This window comes from Convolutriloba macropyga, chromosome 10 (assembly GCF_964194025.1).
Source record: "Convolutriloba macropyga chromosome 10, txConMacr16.3, whole genome shotgun sequence".
Taxonomy (NCBI): Eukaryota; Metazoa; Xenacoelomorpha; order Acoela; family Convolutidae; genus Convolutriloba; species Convolutriloba macropyga.
Genome location: NC_134477.1, coordinates 35,939,603 through 35,956,954, shown reverse-complemented (window position 1 = coordinate 35,956,954; position 17,352 = coordinate 35,939,603). Strand labels below are relative to the sequence as shown.

Genomic DNA, 17,352 nt, shown 5'->3' with positions numbered 1-17,352 from the left:
TATGTTGTGAAGGGTGGATCTTAATCTTGAAAGTTTAACAACGCCCTCAGTGACTCCCTACTTACCCCATCACCCCAGCCGCTCATGTGACCCCCCCCCCCCCTCACTGAAAACGTTCCCAATTTAAAGTCTGACTTTTTAATCTTGATTTTGTTTTTCTGTACCATTTGATAAATGCGTCATTGCAAAAAAAATTTTTTACGACTCATTCAATTGTGGTTGAGTTGACGACGGCCCATCTAAATATAATCAGGACTTGATAACTGTTTAATCATACATAAGAAAGTACAAGAGCACTGTGAGAGGCATACAAAAAAACTTTTTGTTTTTTATCATTTTTTCTCGGTTTTGTTTAAAATCTGCCATATATTCTCTAATTCAACCAACTTTTAGAGAACTATTCTGATTTTTTGTTTCAAAATTCACATTTTGTGTTGGCGAACAACGTATGCACGTTAAATTAAAAGAAAATGTTTATAAAAATAGATATCATTGAACTCAGTTTCACCAGATTCCGATAGTAATTTAAAACCGGAGTACTCTGCAATAATATTCAACAACTGCCCTTCTATCAAAAACAGTGAAAATAACAGTTCCGAAAACAAAATTGTGCTAATAGCGCTCATGACCATTAACATTTTGCAGTCCATTTCTGTTTGTTATCCGTGCTTATTTCTGTACATATATATTTTTTCAGGCTCATGCAGAGACTATGTTCAACGATGAGTGCTCGTGGAAGGACAAGAAACTAGCTCAACATAAGAGAGAAGCTGTATTTTATTTTCACTCCCTTTTCTTAAGACCCATTCAAGATCATCTCCTCGACTTATGAAAATACCATCTCCGACATGAAATTAAATGACATGAAAAGACAACGATCGACCAAAGAATAACGTTTTTGCGACTCGAAAGAAATTTAGCTATTTTAACTATGATGTTTGACCGCGCATGTTTAGTCAAAATTGAATCCCCACCTACTGGTGGTGAAAATTGGGTCAAACCCCTAAAATGCTCGTTTTCAGACCAAAGTGCAAAATAATCGATGGGAGTCGGAAGAATAAGAGATAAACATCGTGAATAGAATGTGTCTGAGGATACATACCTGTTAAAGTATGTAACAATAGTTCCGAAAGGGGGCGACTGTTGGACTCTGTTGGCCTGAAGATACAACCACGTGCACAATGTCCTGTACAAACTGAACTCATGGCTCACAAACAAGCTGAAACGGGAAACTCAAAATACAACAGATAACTATAGTAAAAGCACGTTCACGGCTACAGAACGATATTACGGACAAAAAGGTTGTTCTTTTCTTAGGATAGCTTCTGCAAACCTTAAGAAAAAAAGGGGATTTTCATTCTTTTCTGCGGAGCTCAGATTTAAAAATTGGATGATATTTATTACCCAATTTTCAAGCCTAAGCTTTAAAGCATTCTAGTGCAATACACTTTTCTCAGATTTCAAACTGTTTGAACGAAAAAGATGAACTGTGGACAAGATTATACATTTTCAAGAAATTAAGTTAGCAACTGATTTTCGGAAAAGTGATCTTTTTTTCCAAATATCGCGTGGATGTTTTCGGAGAACCGATAGTCTGGATCCACAGTAAAAATTCGCGTCGTGCTCTCGATAAAATAAATCAATAGATACAAAACTTGAGAAAACTTAAACTAGTGGTAATCATTAAAGTATTTAAATAATTGTTAAGTCTCTAACTGTTTATGTGAGAGAACGGCAAGCATGAGTTTGAGAGAGATCTTTCCCAATTGTATGCTCTCAGTCATTTGAGTGGAGGTGAGATTGTAAGCCAGCCATCTGATACAAGCACTCTTGAGCAGAGACAGTCTATGTTGTTCACTCAACTGGCAAAAGGGACCAATTGTATCCACTGACAGATTGGACATCATCACTTCTATACACCTGTTCACGTCGCACAAGGAAAACAAATTGAACAAGAAGGATTATATGACAAAACTTAGTATTACAAAAAGTTTGCTACGTCAAAACAAGAAACAACTTGATAAAAAATAAAGGAAAAACATTAACATCATGGGCTCAGCACTAATTTTCTCTAATCTTTCTCCCTAACCAGAACTACCTCTAAAACCTCAGCTGAGAAGCTTGTTCTGAGTGTTTGTAACTGGCGTTACACTTTGTACGTGTCATTTGAGCACAAAGAAACCACAACCACTTTTGAAAAACATTTGAACAACATTCTCAGATTTTATAGGTACGAACTTGATTTTCAACGTTTTCATCGCACCTCACATTATTTTATAAGATAATTATAAGCCACAGATTTTTACAATACTGATAAAATTATTACGGATCCCTTAGGAATTGCAATTTTGAACGAAATTTGCTTTTCACTCCATAAACAGCATATCGCTAATCAATTATCGCTCTAGGAATGGTGAAGAACGTGTTCCTTAAAAATTCATACTTGCAGTTGGTTTTTGCTATCGTATTTCAGACATCGGATTTGGTTGAATAAATCTCTTACATGTATTTGAGGTGTCTGAACTCGAGGAACTTCGCAGCCTGGAATACTTCTGGTGCCTCACTCACACTCACTGACATGCAATCACGGTACAAGTTGGCCAGGGCTATCGCCATACCTGATCCAAAACATACATCAAATAGTCAAGGAAGGATCACAATATCAATGGATGATCGCCCAGGTTTGTCGATTTTCTGATCACACCTTCGCTGAACTCATATATCAAAAAAATGTTCTTTGGGTTGAAAATATATTTGATTTTATATTTGGCTTCCTATTCCAAAGAAGCCCTAAGGTATTGGCAAAAAAGGAAAATTAAGTCAGTTATATGATAGCAGACAGCTTAAAAGTTGGTCTGAATGAAATTGGGTGCTGCTCTTCCTAGTTCTATGGTTAATAATTTTTCATCAACTAGGGGTCAACACTACTGATGCGTGCTTTAAATTTTTATTCCTCTAGCGTACTACTAGACGTTTTTCTTTGTACATTAATTTACATTAATGTACATTAATAGTATAACCGAAAGGCTAAAGTTAACGCCTTCAGAATATATATATATATATTGAAATAATGGATATTATAAAAAAATTTGTGGTTATTTATTGGTACCCATTGAGTTGTTCGTTCTTCTAAATATAAAGCTCAGATCCGAATGATCCTGATTGTCTGTCCATTGGTATATTTTCATGCCGACATTGCAAGGACCCTGTTCAAGTTTTTTTTGAAAAGAATTTTTTCCCGTCGCTCATACATTAAAAGGCAACTTTTTACACCTTTATATGTTCTTCAAAATCAAAGACCTTTCACTCCGCTCAGTATACTTTTGAATTCTTATTATCAGTTGTTTTGTCTATAACTGTGGAAGGTCTGCACATTCTCCAACATTTTCTGATGCTATACTCTGGTTTAAGTCTGTGCGAAGTTTCAACAGACTAAACTTTGAAATATTCATAGCAGCTGGTAAGAGAGGTGACTTAAGAAGAAGATCACGACAATGATCAAATTTACGACGCATATAACACACTTTAATGCCCCAGTCAATCTGTGGATGTATACGCAGTATGTTTTTTGCTGATAATAATTGTGAAAACTCCACTGAATGACAAACAAGAGAGGAATAAAGGTTTGAAAACTTGAAGGCCTACTTCCAAAGATATATGATTTCTTACTATATATAGTGAGTGAATGGCAGCCGCCATTTTCCGTAAACCTTTATTCAGATTCACTTCAAATGACAATTTTGGTTCAAGGCGTATTCCTAATTAACGGCAACTCTCAGCGGACTCCAATAAATTCCTTTCAATTGTAACTGTTGGTTCTACTTTATCCGGGGCCGAAAAATAAAGTAGGTGTTTTGTATCAAAATTCAAACTCATCTGATTTTCCTTGAAGTACCTCTCTGTCTCCAATAAAATATTTCTCAGTCTCCAATTTTTTTCCCGTAGTTCATATCGGCATAAAAGACTAGTATCGTATACAAATTGTACAAACTCAAAGTCACCTTTATTTTTTTGAGAAACCATTAACTTTTCGAATGATTTGGTTATGGTCTTTACACGAAATAGTTAACGATAGATTTGAAATGACCAAAGAAATTGTCCTAAAAAGATTACAAAGCCCTGAAAATCTTGGCATTAAAATGACATTAATCATCATTTGATATTTTACGTTACAATGAACTCATCAGCGCTAAAGCTGTAGCGTTCGAGTTGCGGCTTCCGATTAAAAAGAATAAACTTCACTCTGTATGCAAAGTAAAATTTATTTGAAGAATTATTTTCAGAATCGTTACTTGAAATGAGAACTAATACACCTCTATTTATCATAATTCTGTATAAGTCATTTTACATTGGCTTTATTGTTACCATTGGGTGTGAGTTTGTAGTGAAGAGTATCTGGGATTGAGAGATTGTACTTGGGAAGTGACTCTGCTACCACTGCAGATATCTCCTTACCCATACTGTGAACATCTCTCCCTCCCCCTCCTCCGCCCACTCCTATCTCTGGCAGATTGGTCACACGCACAATTTCTCGGGTCATCCCATGCGCAAGTCTGAACAACGGAAAAATCTCATAAAAACCTTTCTGCATTTGATTTTTTTTCAGGAATGAACAACTTCTCGACTGCACCAGTATCAAAATTTGTGTGTATTATCAGTGTGTTGCAAACAATATATTGGAGTAAATCAGAAATTATTATTTCTAACTTCCATTTCTCTAGAAACCTGCTGTCTATGCTATACAAAAAAAGCCATCGGAGATGATTTTTGATTTTTCCTGCTTGTATTATATATTTGCCAAATCCTGTTCAGGTTCTTGAGACTCCTTTTATCTACTGACTTTTTTGAATTTAATTTTGTCAAATTGTTTTTCAATAGTTGACAAAATGGCTCAATCAGTAGAATTTGTCATGCGGAACTTTACAGGCAAAATTCTCCTTTTCAAGAACTTCAATCAAAGAGATTCAATCAACCCGATTATCAACAAATCAAGATTGAAAAGATCCATGTTGCCCACCTTAGACAAAAAATCGAAAAGTACTAAGACATATAGGGTGCCTTAGAAAACGTACAAAACTTAATACGGCCCTGTATAAAGTTTTTTGACGCATCGTATTCATAAGATGTACTTAACGAGAACTCGACTCTGCCCCCATTAGAAATGATTTTGAATTTACAAATCTCCTTGAAGTTATTTTTTTTCGTTCACAGCGTTTTAGTCAATGCCTAATATATTCACAGCTATGAAAAAGTTACAAAAGTTAGTACGTCACCGTATAAGTCCGTATCAAGTTTTCCAAGTTTTCGATTGTATTGTTTTTAATATATACTTATATATTTCCAATAAAAGTCTACAGGCTTTCAAAATTGATATTATACGATAAAAATTTTTGGCATATTCAAATACCTTAAACACCGGTGAGCATTTTTCAAAGACACAAATAGGAAAAAATGGAAATGATTAAAAAAGTAACCTTAAATTAGGACATTTATCGTTGACGCACGTATTTCTTTTCAGTTGAATCTAAGAGCTGTTTTACCAAATTGGATGACTTTTAACACCACTTGAAGTCAATTGATTCAATTATTTGTTCTAAAAGGTCCCTCCGGATGGTCATGGCTGACAACTAAGGTTTTCATCTAAGACTCTTAAGGTGCCATACTACGGCCTATGCAACTTTTTCAAGTTCAGTCAATGTGGAGAAAATTAGAAATGAAGCTGATAACACAATCATAAAAAAATAACAATTAAAACAGTGCTAACAGCATGGACTGTCGTTTGGTTAGTTGCGTATTTTTGGGAGCAGTGCTGATTGAGGCGGCAGGGGTTCGACTCCCAGAGAGGATGAGGCGGTAGAGCAGTTTGGATCTGACTAAGACAGAGTAGTTCAGCTCAAACTCGTATCCAAAGCAGCAAAGGAACAACTCTGAAAACGGAACATTTCAAACTTGCAGCTCCGAATAAGATTTTGAGTAAATATTTACAATGATAAAATGATGGCTACCCTTGAATGATTACTGTCAAAAACAAAGATAAAATCTGCATAACCAGTCTTTAAGACCGATAAATAGTATATGTTTTTAATTAACTCCTGTACCACACTCTGATAAAAGAACGCCAATAAAAGTCTAGGTTTTCAAGTTTGTTATTATACGATAAAATTTTTTCGTGAAATAACGAATACAGCTTGCATATGCCCTCGAATTATTAAGATGCCCTATGCTACCTGATTTTAACGTGATACCTGAGTTACGTGTTACCATAAGGTCAAACTTTTTGTTGTTAACAATAGGAACTTTTCACTCCACTGTAGGTCGTAGATGAATCAGGAAGTGGTTGTATAGGAGTGCGTACCTGGTTGCATGATGTCATCTGGACTGATGGATGGCATTGGGGTGAATGACCTCACAGTCACTGGCTTTGGATCCCTTTCCACTCCAGTCAGAACCCTACAAATCAATCGCAATTTTTACAAACACTTTCAATTCAAAGTTGCAGTGCTCTATTTTCACGTAGAACGTTTTTATTTCAGCGATAATTCTTTCAAAGCATTTTTCACGCCGTACCTGTAACAATTGAAGCAGTAATATCATACAAGCTTTTCACTGGAGCATCTTTTTTCAATGCTTTCTGAAATACAAACTTGTTAAATCGGGTCAGAATCCACAATTTCCTCTCAAATTTTCAGAGTAATGAAAAATTTTCGACAGAAATTTCTGTACTCTTCAAAAAAAATAAAATTTTTATACAATCCACTTTTGATCATTATTTTGAAGAATCGCAAGCTTTTCACGACACATTGTTGCTATTTCTATTCGGCCTAGATATATTGATTCATATATTTGGCATTTTTGGTTTAATCTACAACATGGTTCGGTTTGTAGTTTGTTGAGAGATTGAAAGAGAGCAGATCACCTTATAGTTCTATCGGCAGTCCTTCTCACTTTACTCTGTTGTGAGATAGGCGGAAGTGTGGAACCGGGCGAATCTGCTGTGGGTGGTTTGGTGGTCACTCCCCCGTCTCCACTAAAATCCAGCTCAGGTTCTGCCTCTCCCTCCCCACCTTGACTCCCCACTCCCCCCTCACCCCCGTCTATGTCTGAGATTCCGTCATCGTCTACAACTCCGTATAGATCTGCCTCCGATCCAGCATCACTGTATACTTCCCCATTGTGATCTGCTACTGACTTATCACCACTGTACCCTATATAAGGTCTTCCCCCTAATCTGGACCTCGACTTATGAACTGACTTTTAAGATCTACGGGGGTAAACATTGATTATCAAACGATTCTGCACCACTGTCAAGCTTTAGTCGTTTCAGGGGAACGCGTGAAAAAAACCATTTCCTTCTTTTCAACCGGCTAAATAATATCACTTTTAATAATAACTTAACAGCCCTCTAATTGAATGGCATTGCTCGCCATACCTATTCCTGCAGCAAAAATATTCCAATGATGTAAACTTTTCAGCCGTTTTACACGTGATATATTTGTCGTAAGAGGACATATCTGGTCTATATTTTCTATATCCCGAATATTCAATTCAATTGATCAAATTGAGATCACCGATCACACTTGACAATATATTTACCAAATAAGTCCACTTTGTTGATGACGTCATCAGGGGGTATTTGAACGGTGGCCCTGACCGCCTGAGAAGTGCCCAGTAGATCTGTGCCCAACCACGTAGACAGTCTCCACCTGTTTGTGTGACCCACTTGGCTCCTGATACGATTGCGCCACCCAATCGTCAACTATTGCGTCATAATACAGGGACCATTTAAACAGATTGAAAAAGGATGGAAGGTTGTTTTCAAAATTTAATGACCAAATATTGTGGATTGCATAAACTTGGAGCGGCGAATTGCAGACTGATAGATTGAGAAATGCGAAAGATGATTTTGAAGCTGTGCTTTGTTTATATTTACCAATCCGTACATTCGAGAATGAAAAATGCGCTTTCTGTTCTTTTAATGAAATTCATCTTGACTTATAGCAATTTACCAAAATTGCAATTTTGCATTCCGTTTTTGAGTAGACATGAATTGCCAAAATAATTAATTCAAAATTTTCCCATGTTTACGTTGGTTTTTCAGTAGAACATTTCTGGGGTACTTCAAAATTTTCGATAATTGAAAGCAGTGTCTCTACCTTCTGAGGAATATCATTCATGTTCTTGGCACGAGGCATCAGTGCTTTGTATGGAGCCGTCTTCACATCTCTATAAAAACAATCCCAATTTCAACTAATCAAATTTGAAAGAACTACCGAAAAACAAATCAGATGCAGAAATCGAAAAAAATCTTTTGCTTAAAAGTAAATACGCAATTAGCGCAGTCCCTTATTGTTTATGACTTCCCAGTTCTAGCAAAATGAAAAAGACAATAGTTTGAGCCTACTGTTTACAAAAACCTAATGAAGGCCTAAATATCTCAAGAAAAAGAGGCCACCAGTATTTAAAAAATTTTCAATTTTCCAAGACTGCTTGAGGTGGTTTGAAAAACTTTTCTCAGAGTTTCTGAGCAACAATGAACATCGACAGCTAGTTTCAGGCGCCAGACGGAAGTGGCCTCTGATCAGATCATCCTAGATCGGAGTAACCTCTGATCAGACTGATGTGCGTTTGAACCCTCGTGTGCTCTAAAACTGCGCTCGACGTTGACCCGATCTTCCGATAAGACGTGTTCACGCTGGCAATGGCCACTACTCAGATTATCCCCGACCAAAGTTGCGACTGACGAGACCATTTGATACATCGTCATACTCAGATTATCCTCAGACGATTGTCCTGACGTTCCTGAGCTCGAAAATACCTCTGATCACACTATTGTGCGCTCAAAAGTCAACCTTGATTGAACTAGTATGCGCTCGAATCTTTTTCTGAGCGTACTAGCGAGCTCTCAAAACACTCTTATCAAACTGACGTGCGCCCGAAATAGTCTGGACAGATAATTATTCTAATTTAGAACAAATATCTTTTTATATCACTTTAATAAGTTCTTTCTATAAAAGTTGATGTTTGCAATAATATTCTCAAGCAAGCAAGAACAACAAAACCAAGGTGTTGAAAAATAATTTGTTTACTACGCCATTGCTGCATGTTCTTGAATCAGTAGACTAACTCCGATAGCTTTCCATAGAAAATGTCTCGACCTGCAGTTATTCAAAATTACTTTTAAAGGTGACCGGTGTTTGCTACCAGCTGGAACCTTTGCTTCTCATCAGCCACATCAGACTCTAGATCAGTCTCTGATTATAAGGATGCTTTATCATTGCCTATTGGCAGATCCAACATCTCTCAGTGGAAAGCATTTCAAGGAAAAGACAAAATGCACTCGAAATAGCATCCGATCAGACTAATATGCGCTTGAATCCATCTCTGATCAGACAGAAGTGACAGCTGATCAGATCAAAATCAGATCATTGTCCAGACTTGTTTGCTCGAACAAATTTCCAGACCCTGCAATTTTGGTCTATTTAAATACCATTCGACTCGAGTTTGACATCCGTCTAGTACTTTGAACTCTGTAGACATAGATTAATTCCCCAAAAACAAAGGTAAAATAGATTATTGGATAATAATTCTCAATTTATAGAGTATTGTAAGTTGTGAGCATTAAGGTAATCAATGCAGTCAGTATTTCAAGGAGTCACTTACTACTGATTTTGTTCGCAAAATTTTAAATCTTCACTAAGAAAATCATTTTTTTTGTTCCCAATAGTAAAAGTGGGATTTTTATATGTTCAGCATCGTACGTCGGTTGATTTTTTTGTTTGTTATATGTTATTTTTGTAGATATTATTTTATAGTTTTTTTGTGCGATGTTTTATATTGATGAAACTTGATTTCAAAACCCCATAAAACCCTCAAAACCCTAGTCTATGGAAGCGTCGAAAGTATGCCCAATGAACACAGCAATGACGCTGTGTATCAGAGTCAATTGAACACTTTTCTGGAGAATTGAGAAGCCATCAGTTATTTAAACAATCTGCTTCCTCTAAAGTTTCTTTAAAGATTTCTCCAGGCCAAAAGGATGCCAGTTCTCTTTTTTTAATCAATTAAAATTTCTGTGAGATAACACCTGATCTCTTGCTTCGATAACCAAATGCTCTTTCGCTTAACAGTTTTGTTGATATTATCAATCAATTGATTTTGCAGAAATTTTTCAAATAATAGCTGGAAATTTTTTTGAGTAAAAATTTGAGTAAAAGCAGACGCCACATGTTGCAAATGCAAAAAAAACCTTGGTCATGTTAAACGTGCGTTGTTTAAAAATATGCGATTTGTATATACGTTTTTGCTACCTAGATCCCTCTTTTGATAGAAAGCAATTTTTTTGGTCATATGTTTGAGGGTGCCTATCTCCAAATCCGCCGCACCGGAAAATGTTTAAGCCATCGCTTCGTGTTCGAATTTTCCTTATTTGATTTCAGGGCTGGAATACCAAAAAATTTGGAGGTAACCAGGATAGCAAAGACATTGCTAGTCGAATCTCAACCATTCAGTCGTTTTTCATGTCCTATCTTTGGTCATAAATCCCGAAACAATTAGGATCGCTCACGTTTGTATTTCAGAATGACTGACTAAAAAGTTGCAAGAAAGTTGACTAAGCTGTGCAAAAAATGCGTAATTAGAATGAACAGAATCCTATAATGATTAGGGAGCTTATCAAGTTGAGAGAAATGTTTGCGTTTTTAGAGGTCGTCTGCGCTCTAGCTTAACTTTGAAGTTACCGATTGCGTTCAAATATATCAATTGCTGAACAAAACACTATTGATTGTTCAATTTATAGACATATTTGCTCTTTTAAACTCAGTTTTTGCAACTTCTTAATTATCAATGGAATCTATTGATGCTCTTATTGCTGGAATCACTGATGAGGCTACAAAAGCAGCTGTGCTGGCTGTTGTACAACAACTAAAGGAGCATCAAGACCAAGAGCATCAAGACCACTCAGAGTTTTGCTGAATTATGGGACTTTGTATTAAGTCTCGACAACAGTTTAAGTGAGCAAGAAAGGTACACAAGTGAAAATTCTATAATTGTCGATAACCCGCTCTGTGATTCTCGACATGAGGAAACTTTTCTAACTCAGCTTCCTGATTTTCCCAATAAAATGTACAAGAGAACTGATATTACGATTTTGTAATCGAGATTAAAAGCATACCATATACTTCCTGAACCCGTACCCCTGCAAGATAAAATAATTCCTTCAATCATTGTCAAATTTGTTCACTTCAACGATAAAACAGTGATATACAAAAATCGTAGAATGCTTAAATCGATGAAAAACGAAATCAACAACAAAAATATTTGGATGAAAGAAAGACTCCCTCCATTAGAGGCGTTTGTCAAAAAGCGTGCTGAAAATAAGAACAAAATACGGTCAGCAATAACTGCAGAGTCTCGGTGATGTGCAAAAACAATAGCGATAACAATGTGTACGTGAAAGTAAACAATGCCTCTGATATGGACAACTTGAGAAATCCGGTTTTAAGAAACGTTGGCACTTCTAAAACATTCCCAAATAACACAAGAAATGCCTTCAAATGACCTCATGATTCGACAAAGCTATGAGATCTCATGCCTCAATGTCGCCAGATCAAAAACGGCTGATGGGAGAAAAACTGAAACATTGTGAAACACAATGATCACTCTTTTGTCTAATACAGAGTGCGTTCAATTAGATTGATTGAACAAACAAAACTTTCAGTTCTCAGTGCATAACAAGTACGTAACGAGTCATTTTTGGGCTTTGCCGGTTTTCATTCTAAATTCAACTTTCTAATTAAGAACTTTGAGTTTATTTTACTTTTTTCGGCTAAGGGTTTTTATTCCAATAAGGTACAGCTTTTGATCTCATTGAGACAATTACTTACAAAATTATATAACAAACACCAGTTAATCTGCGACATCCGCGATTCGATTGTGATGTGTCCAAATTTGGATCCTAGACGTTCTCTTTCTTGCGAATCTGACTCAAGGTTCAACAAAAAAAAACAGAATTGCAACTTCCGCGATTCTCAGACTCTTAAGATTTTCATAACCAAACAGGATTGCAACTTCCGCAATTCCTGATACCAAATAAAATTTTATTCGATAAAAATTATATGTTGACTACTTTTAATTTGCGACTTCTACGAATTTCGAGCGCTAAATAAAGTTTTTTATTTATTTTTTTGTGTTAAATAGAATACTGAGCAATTTCTTGAATAGATAATTTATTAAAAAAGGTGTTTGTTTCTAAAAAAACTATAGAAACGCATGACGTTAACTTTTGTTTAACATATGAGATTTAAAGTTTTGCTTCAAAACATTCGTTCAATTCAAAAAAAACTTTGATGAGCATGAAATTCTTTTACATCATCTTGATACAAAGCCTCACATTATTGCTCTGACTGAAACTTGGACATCCAAAAAATATTAAAAGGATCACTTCAGCTTACAGGTTACTCCAATTTGATAACTTGTGACAGAGAGAGTAGAGGTGGTGGTGTCGTGTTTTTTGTCAGTAATGAACCCTCCATAAGAATAATTCAAATAACAACTAAAAAGCTCCAACAAATCCTCACTGTTGAAATAGAATCAGGCGAAAGCAAGTGCTTAGTATCTGTTTTATACAAAGCGCCAGTTTACTCAACCGACAATTTTACAGATGATCTGATTGAACACTTCGAAAAAACTAAAAGCGATGTCGACACACGTATACTGTGCGATGATTTCAACACAGATGTTAAAAAATTGAATAAAAATAGCATAAAGCTAAAATAATTTCTCAAGTTATTTGAATATGATTTAAAAAACAGCTATGATTGTACACGAAAAACTGTAAATAGCCAAAAAGCAATTGACCTTTTTTGCTAATCACAATTGAAAGTTCTATTTAGAGAAAACCAAAATTTCAGATCATTATCCAATTTTTTTAGAACTAGACATTGCAACAAAAAATAATGTTCCCCCTGACCGAAGTTGATCAAACAACTACATAAGCTTAAAGATGAGAACTTATGTCTTGCTATTAATTGTTGGCTTTACAAAAAGTTTCAGGAAAATAAAAGCTTCATCAAATTTTTAGAGTTAAATGATGAATTTACTGTCATTCAGGAATTGATTGTAGAGGCCATGGAAATTTATCTACCAAAAAACTATTTTCAATAGAAGTGGTTATAAAAAAATGGTTTACCAATAAAATTAAAAACTTGTCGCAGAAAAAACACGTTTTATGGAACTATTATCTTAGAAGCAAGCTTGAGGAAGACCAAGTGAAGTACAGAGTAGTAAATAACGGGCTGAAGTCTCTCTGCAGGTTGACTAAAACTGAACACTATGAAAAAAAGGACCCTTATAAACATAGTTCCCGGACTTTATTCCACTTAGCTAAAGACATTAAGAACGACCAGATGGAAAACAGAAGTAGTTTGTTATCTTGTGATCAAATCAATGATTTTTTGTGGACATTGGTCATCAACTAGCAAATAAAAAGGTTTGTCATAACTATCTAAGACACGTGAAAACTGTCACAAGTACCTTATTTCTCCAAAAAAAATAATTTTGAAGAATACAAGATAAATAATAGTCTACCGAACGAAAATAACTTTATTCTAGGTGGCAGCGACTTGGTAATTGTTTTTTGGTAGTTGGTGGTTTTCTCATGATCTTTTTAAAATATACTCTTTTTATTATAATCACTGACTAACTTGATGTTCTTGGGGAAAAGCCATTTACATGGTGAGTTTGTCGATGATAGAACAAAAACTGATAAAGCTCACATTTGTCCTGAGGAGACATCACTCTGACAGGTCCATTGACATATTTGATGTTCTCCCCAAATACAGATAACTTCCTGATTGTCAATTATTTGTGTAATCATTAAGTGAATTACTCGATATGTATTTGGAAAAATTATTACTAAGAGAGTACCTTATTATTATTAAGATGAGAGTACCTTTTGTACTGCAGCATCGGTTTAGTCGTGTTAGGAGGTGCCCTGGGTGCAAACACGTAGTAACTGACCAGCTGCTGGTTCTCATCTGGCATCTTCTTGGCTGCAAAAGACTGCTCCTCTTCAGGCGTGAACTTCTGAACAAAGGAAAAACAAACATTCGGTAAAAAATCGAAGGACGCCCAGGTTTAGGTGCGCGTTGGTTATATATTTGCACTTGACGTCTTAAACCCTTCAAACAAGACTACCACCTTGCTCATCAATTAGCTTTGAATAAAGTTTAAATGATTTTAATCTAAAACAACCTTCCATCTGCAAAAAATGATGAGGCTTGAAATGATGGAAAAAATGATGAAAGAAAACCGAGCTGAAGTTTTCTAGACTTTGCGATCTGCTCAGAATATCTTAAATCTGCACGGGCTAATAAAGTTGACACAAATTTATTTGTCTAGTGTAAAATTAATTAGAATTCATTGTGCCCCCCCCCCATCTTTGTGGGCATAAAATATCTAGAAAATGGTCTTATCAGGCGGTAATTGAGAAAAATTGTTTTTATTATCGTAGACAAAAGTCTGGAAGGACTCAAACTACTCTTGGAAGATTGAATCTGCTCGATTTGACATCATCAGTGACATTTAAAATTTACGCAGTTAGGTATTTAGATTAAATTGAACAATTTACGTCGACTCCAATAAGGTCATGAATATATCTCCCCTAATTTTTAATGTTAACCTGGCCGCTGTTTTAAGTTTCAGCTATTAGCCGCAATTTTTAAAACATTTTCAACAAAATGTTTCTCTTGATCTTAAATTCATCTCTTACTTTTCCTACTTTATTTTGAAAATATGATTGTTAATATGAGCTTCAAAAAGACTCCTAAAGAATTAAGTCATACGTAACTACTTATCAGAGCGTCCAAACTCAAAACTACCAAGCATTTATTTCATACAAAGAGGTTGGGCCATGGCGAACATAATGTTCCGACCCCGCTGATACACATGTTGACATAACTGTAAACCGATTGGGAAGAAGGAAGCAAACTTTCATAAACTCATATACTGTTCGAAAACAATCGGTGCAAGAGCAATAAAAATTGTAATAATTAGAAATTTAAACCAATAAATTGATTTTTAAAAAATTATGGCGGCATTAGATGATCGATGAGACCTGTCATTGAGGAGACTACGAGACAAGACAAACAGCAAAAAAATACCAAAAAATAACTAATGGCAAAATCAACAATTTAATTTTCTAAACGCTTATCAATAAAATCGAAATATTATCTGATAAAAGCTAAACTAAACAAATAATCTTGTATCTCACTACAATGTATATGGGATCTTTGCTTAATAAGACTAGTTATGAAGTCGAGATAAAAAAGAAAAACAAGAATGGGCAAAGCCCAAAAATCCGTTGAGCTTTCTGCACAATAAATAACTTTAATAACCGTAACAATCCTCAGTTCTTCAGCACAAAAGTGCTAGAATGATTTGCATGCAGCTCTTGGGAAAACCAATGGAACCCGTAGTTAGTGAGACTAAGTCATAAGACGATAAAACACGAAATGCAAGCAAAAACAAGCAAAACACAAAATCAGTGGGCAAAGTGATTGCTTGTGAGGAAAGTTGACGGACCTGACATGAATGACAATAGGTTGACAATTGACACTAGGTTGACAAACTTTTTAAATATTTTCACTTATACTGGCGTTGTTATTGTCGCATGGACTACAAAAATAAGATCAATTACAAAAAACGTCGAATAATCAATGGAAACTTGCGAGGCAACTCTCGAATCCAATAAAACGTATGCTAATCATCAAAAATGTTTTATATGTTCGCATGGGCTTCCTTATAATATCAATGTGATCTTTCTTTAATGTGATAATATGCAAGAGGTCAAAAAAGAACCTTACATCTGGGAAAATATCCACAAATCAACATTTTTTTAAAAATAAAGCTCAAAGTTTTTACGTCAACAGAGCCATTAGTTTAAACAGAGTGGCTCTAAAGATTGCTTTTGCTTCATTTGAACGAGAATGGTACCAGTCATTAATGGGACTTAACTACAAATTGTCAGATATAAGGTTAAGTTCTAAAATTCAAAAATTCACTGATAAAAATTACTGATGAAAATATTCGGAAACATAGGAGCAATAGGGTATCAAATGAAAAAAAAATTAAATAAAATCAGTTCCACTTTTCAAGTTAGCCAATATATATAAATGGTATATATAATTGGTGGTAAATATAATTGCCACTCACAACTCCCTAAAATAAATGATCATTTTCTTTTATTCAGTCAGTTTTGGCCGATCGATATATTCCAATATATCGATCGGCCAAAACTGACTGAATAAAAGAACCCAGTTGAGCATTTACCCCCCCCCCCCCCTCCACACACACACACACACACACACACACACACACACACACACACACCCGGACCTAACGCCAAGTCAATTTCAGTACTGGGCAAGTCTAAATCCAAGTCTGATTTAAGACTTGGCAATTCTAAATCCAAGTCTGATTTAAGGCTTGGCAATTCTAAATCCAAGTCTGATTTAAAACTCGGCAATTCTAAATCCAAGTCTCGGCTAGCCGAAAAAAAAACGTCAAAAACAGCCGAAAAAAACGTCTAAAATAAACGAAAAAATGTCAGAAATAGCCGAAAAAAAAACGTCTAAAACAGTCGGGGAAACGTCAAAAATAGCCGTAAAAAACGTCAAAAATAGCCGAGCAAACGTCAAAAATAGCCGAACAAAATGTCAAAAATAGCCGGGGAAACGTCGATTTGAAAGGTTCTGCAGTGCATCAACATTGAGTTGAACGAGAGGGCCTCGGTTTAGCATTGGCACCCTCACGGCGGTGTTTCCTTTTTTAAGGACTTTTCCTTGAGAAGTATTCGAATTTGCCAAAAATGAAAAAGTAATTGTCGATTTTTGGCTAATGTTCGGCTGAAAACGGCTTAAAACGGGTGCAAACGGCTGAAAAATGGCTGAAAACGGCCCAGAACGCCTGAAATAGTGCATAAATACCCTCAATATTCCCCCCGAGTGCTAATATACAATTTTGTATGCCCCGGCATCATTCTCTAGCACCCCGGGAAAGTGTCCAAAAAGTAATGCCAAAATCGTGCCACGTTGCGAAATTTTTTGATTTCGAAAATTTCACTCGAAATTTTTTGCAAAGTTGGTTTTGACTTGGGAATCAACTTCCAAGTGTTATCCAAGTCTTGGTTAAGACTTGCCAGACTTGTAAGACTTGTATTTAGACTTGCCCAGTACTGGGAAACTAAATAAGACTTGGATTTAGACTTGCCTGGTACTGATATAGACTTGGAATTCGGTCCGGGCACACACACACACACACACACACACACACACACACACACACGCTAAGGGGGGT

The 17,352-nt window shown here is 35.7% G+C and overlaps 1 protein-coding gene across 1 annotated transcript in view; it reads right to left on the bottom strand.

The window, feature by feature from the left end:
• Window positions 1–17,352, bottom strand: part of LOC142348483 (uncharacterized) — a 30,008-nt gene that overhangs the window by 12,366 nt on the left and 290 nt on the right. Inside the window, exons 2-11 of the mRNA XM_075399858.1 lie at window positions 13,949–14,082; window positions 8,154–8,223; window positions 7,594–7,756; window positions 6,917–7,205; window positions 6,356–6,450; window positions 5,765–5,927; window positions 4,366–4,553; window positions 2,504–2,618; window positions 1,717–1,920; window positions 1,103–1,219 (exon numbers count right to left, since the gene is read on the bottom strand). Of these exons, the coding sequence (XP_075255973.1) occupies window positions 1,103–1,219; window positions 1,717–1,920; window positions 2,504–2,618; window positions 4,366–4,553; window positions 5,765–5,927; window positions 6,356–6,450; window positions 6,917–7,205; window positions 7,594–7,756; window positions 8,154–8,223; window positions 13,949–14,082 (1,538 nt within the window). The remainder of the gene's footprint in view (window positions 1–1,102; window positions 1,220–1,716; window positions 1,921–2,503; window positions 2,619–4,365; window positions 4,554–5,764; window positions 5,928–6,355; window positions 6,451–6,916; window positions 7,206–7,593; window positions 7,757–8,153; window positions 8,224–13,948; window positions 14,083–17,352) is intronic.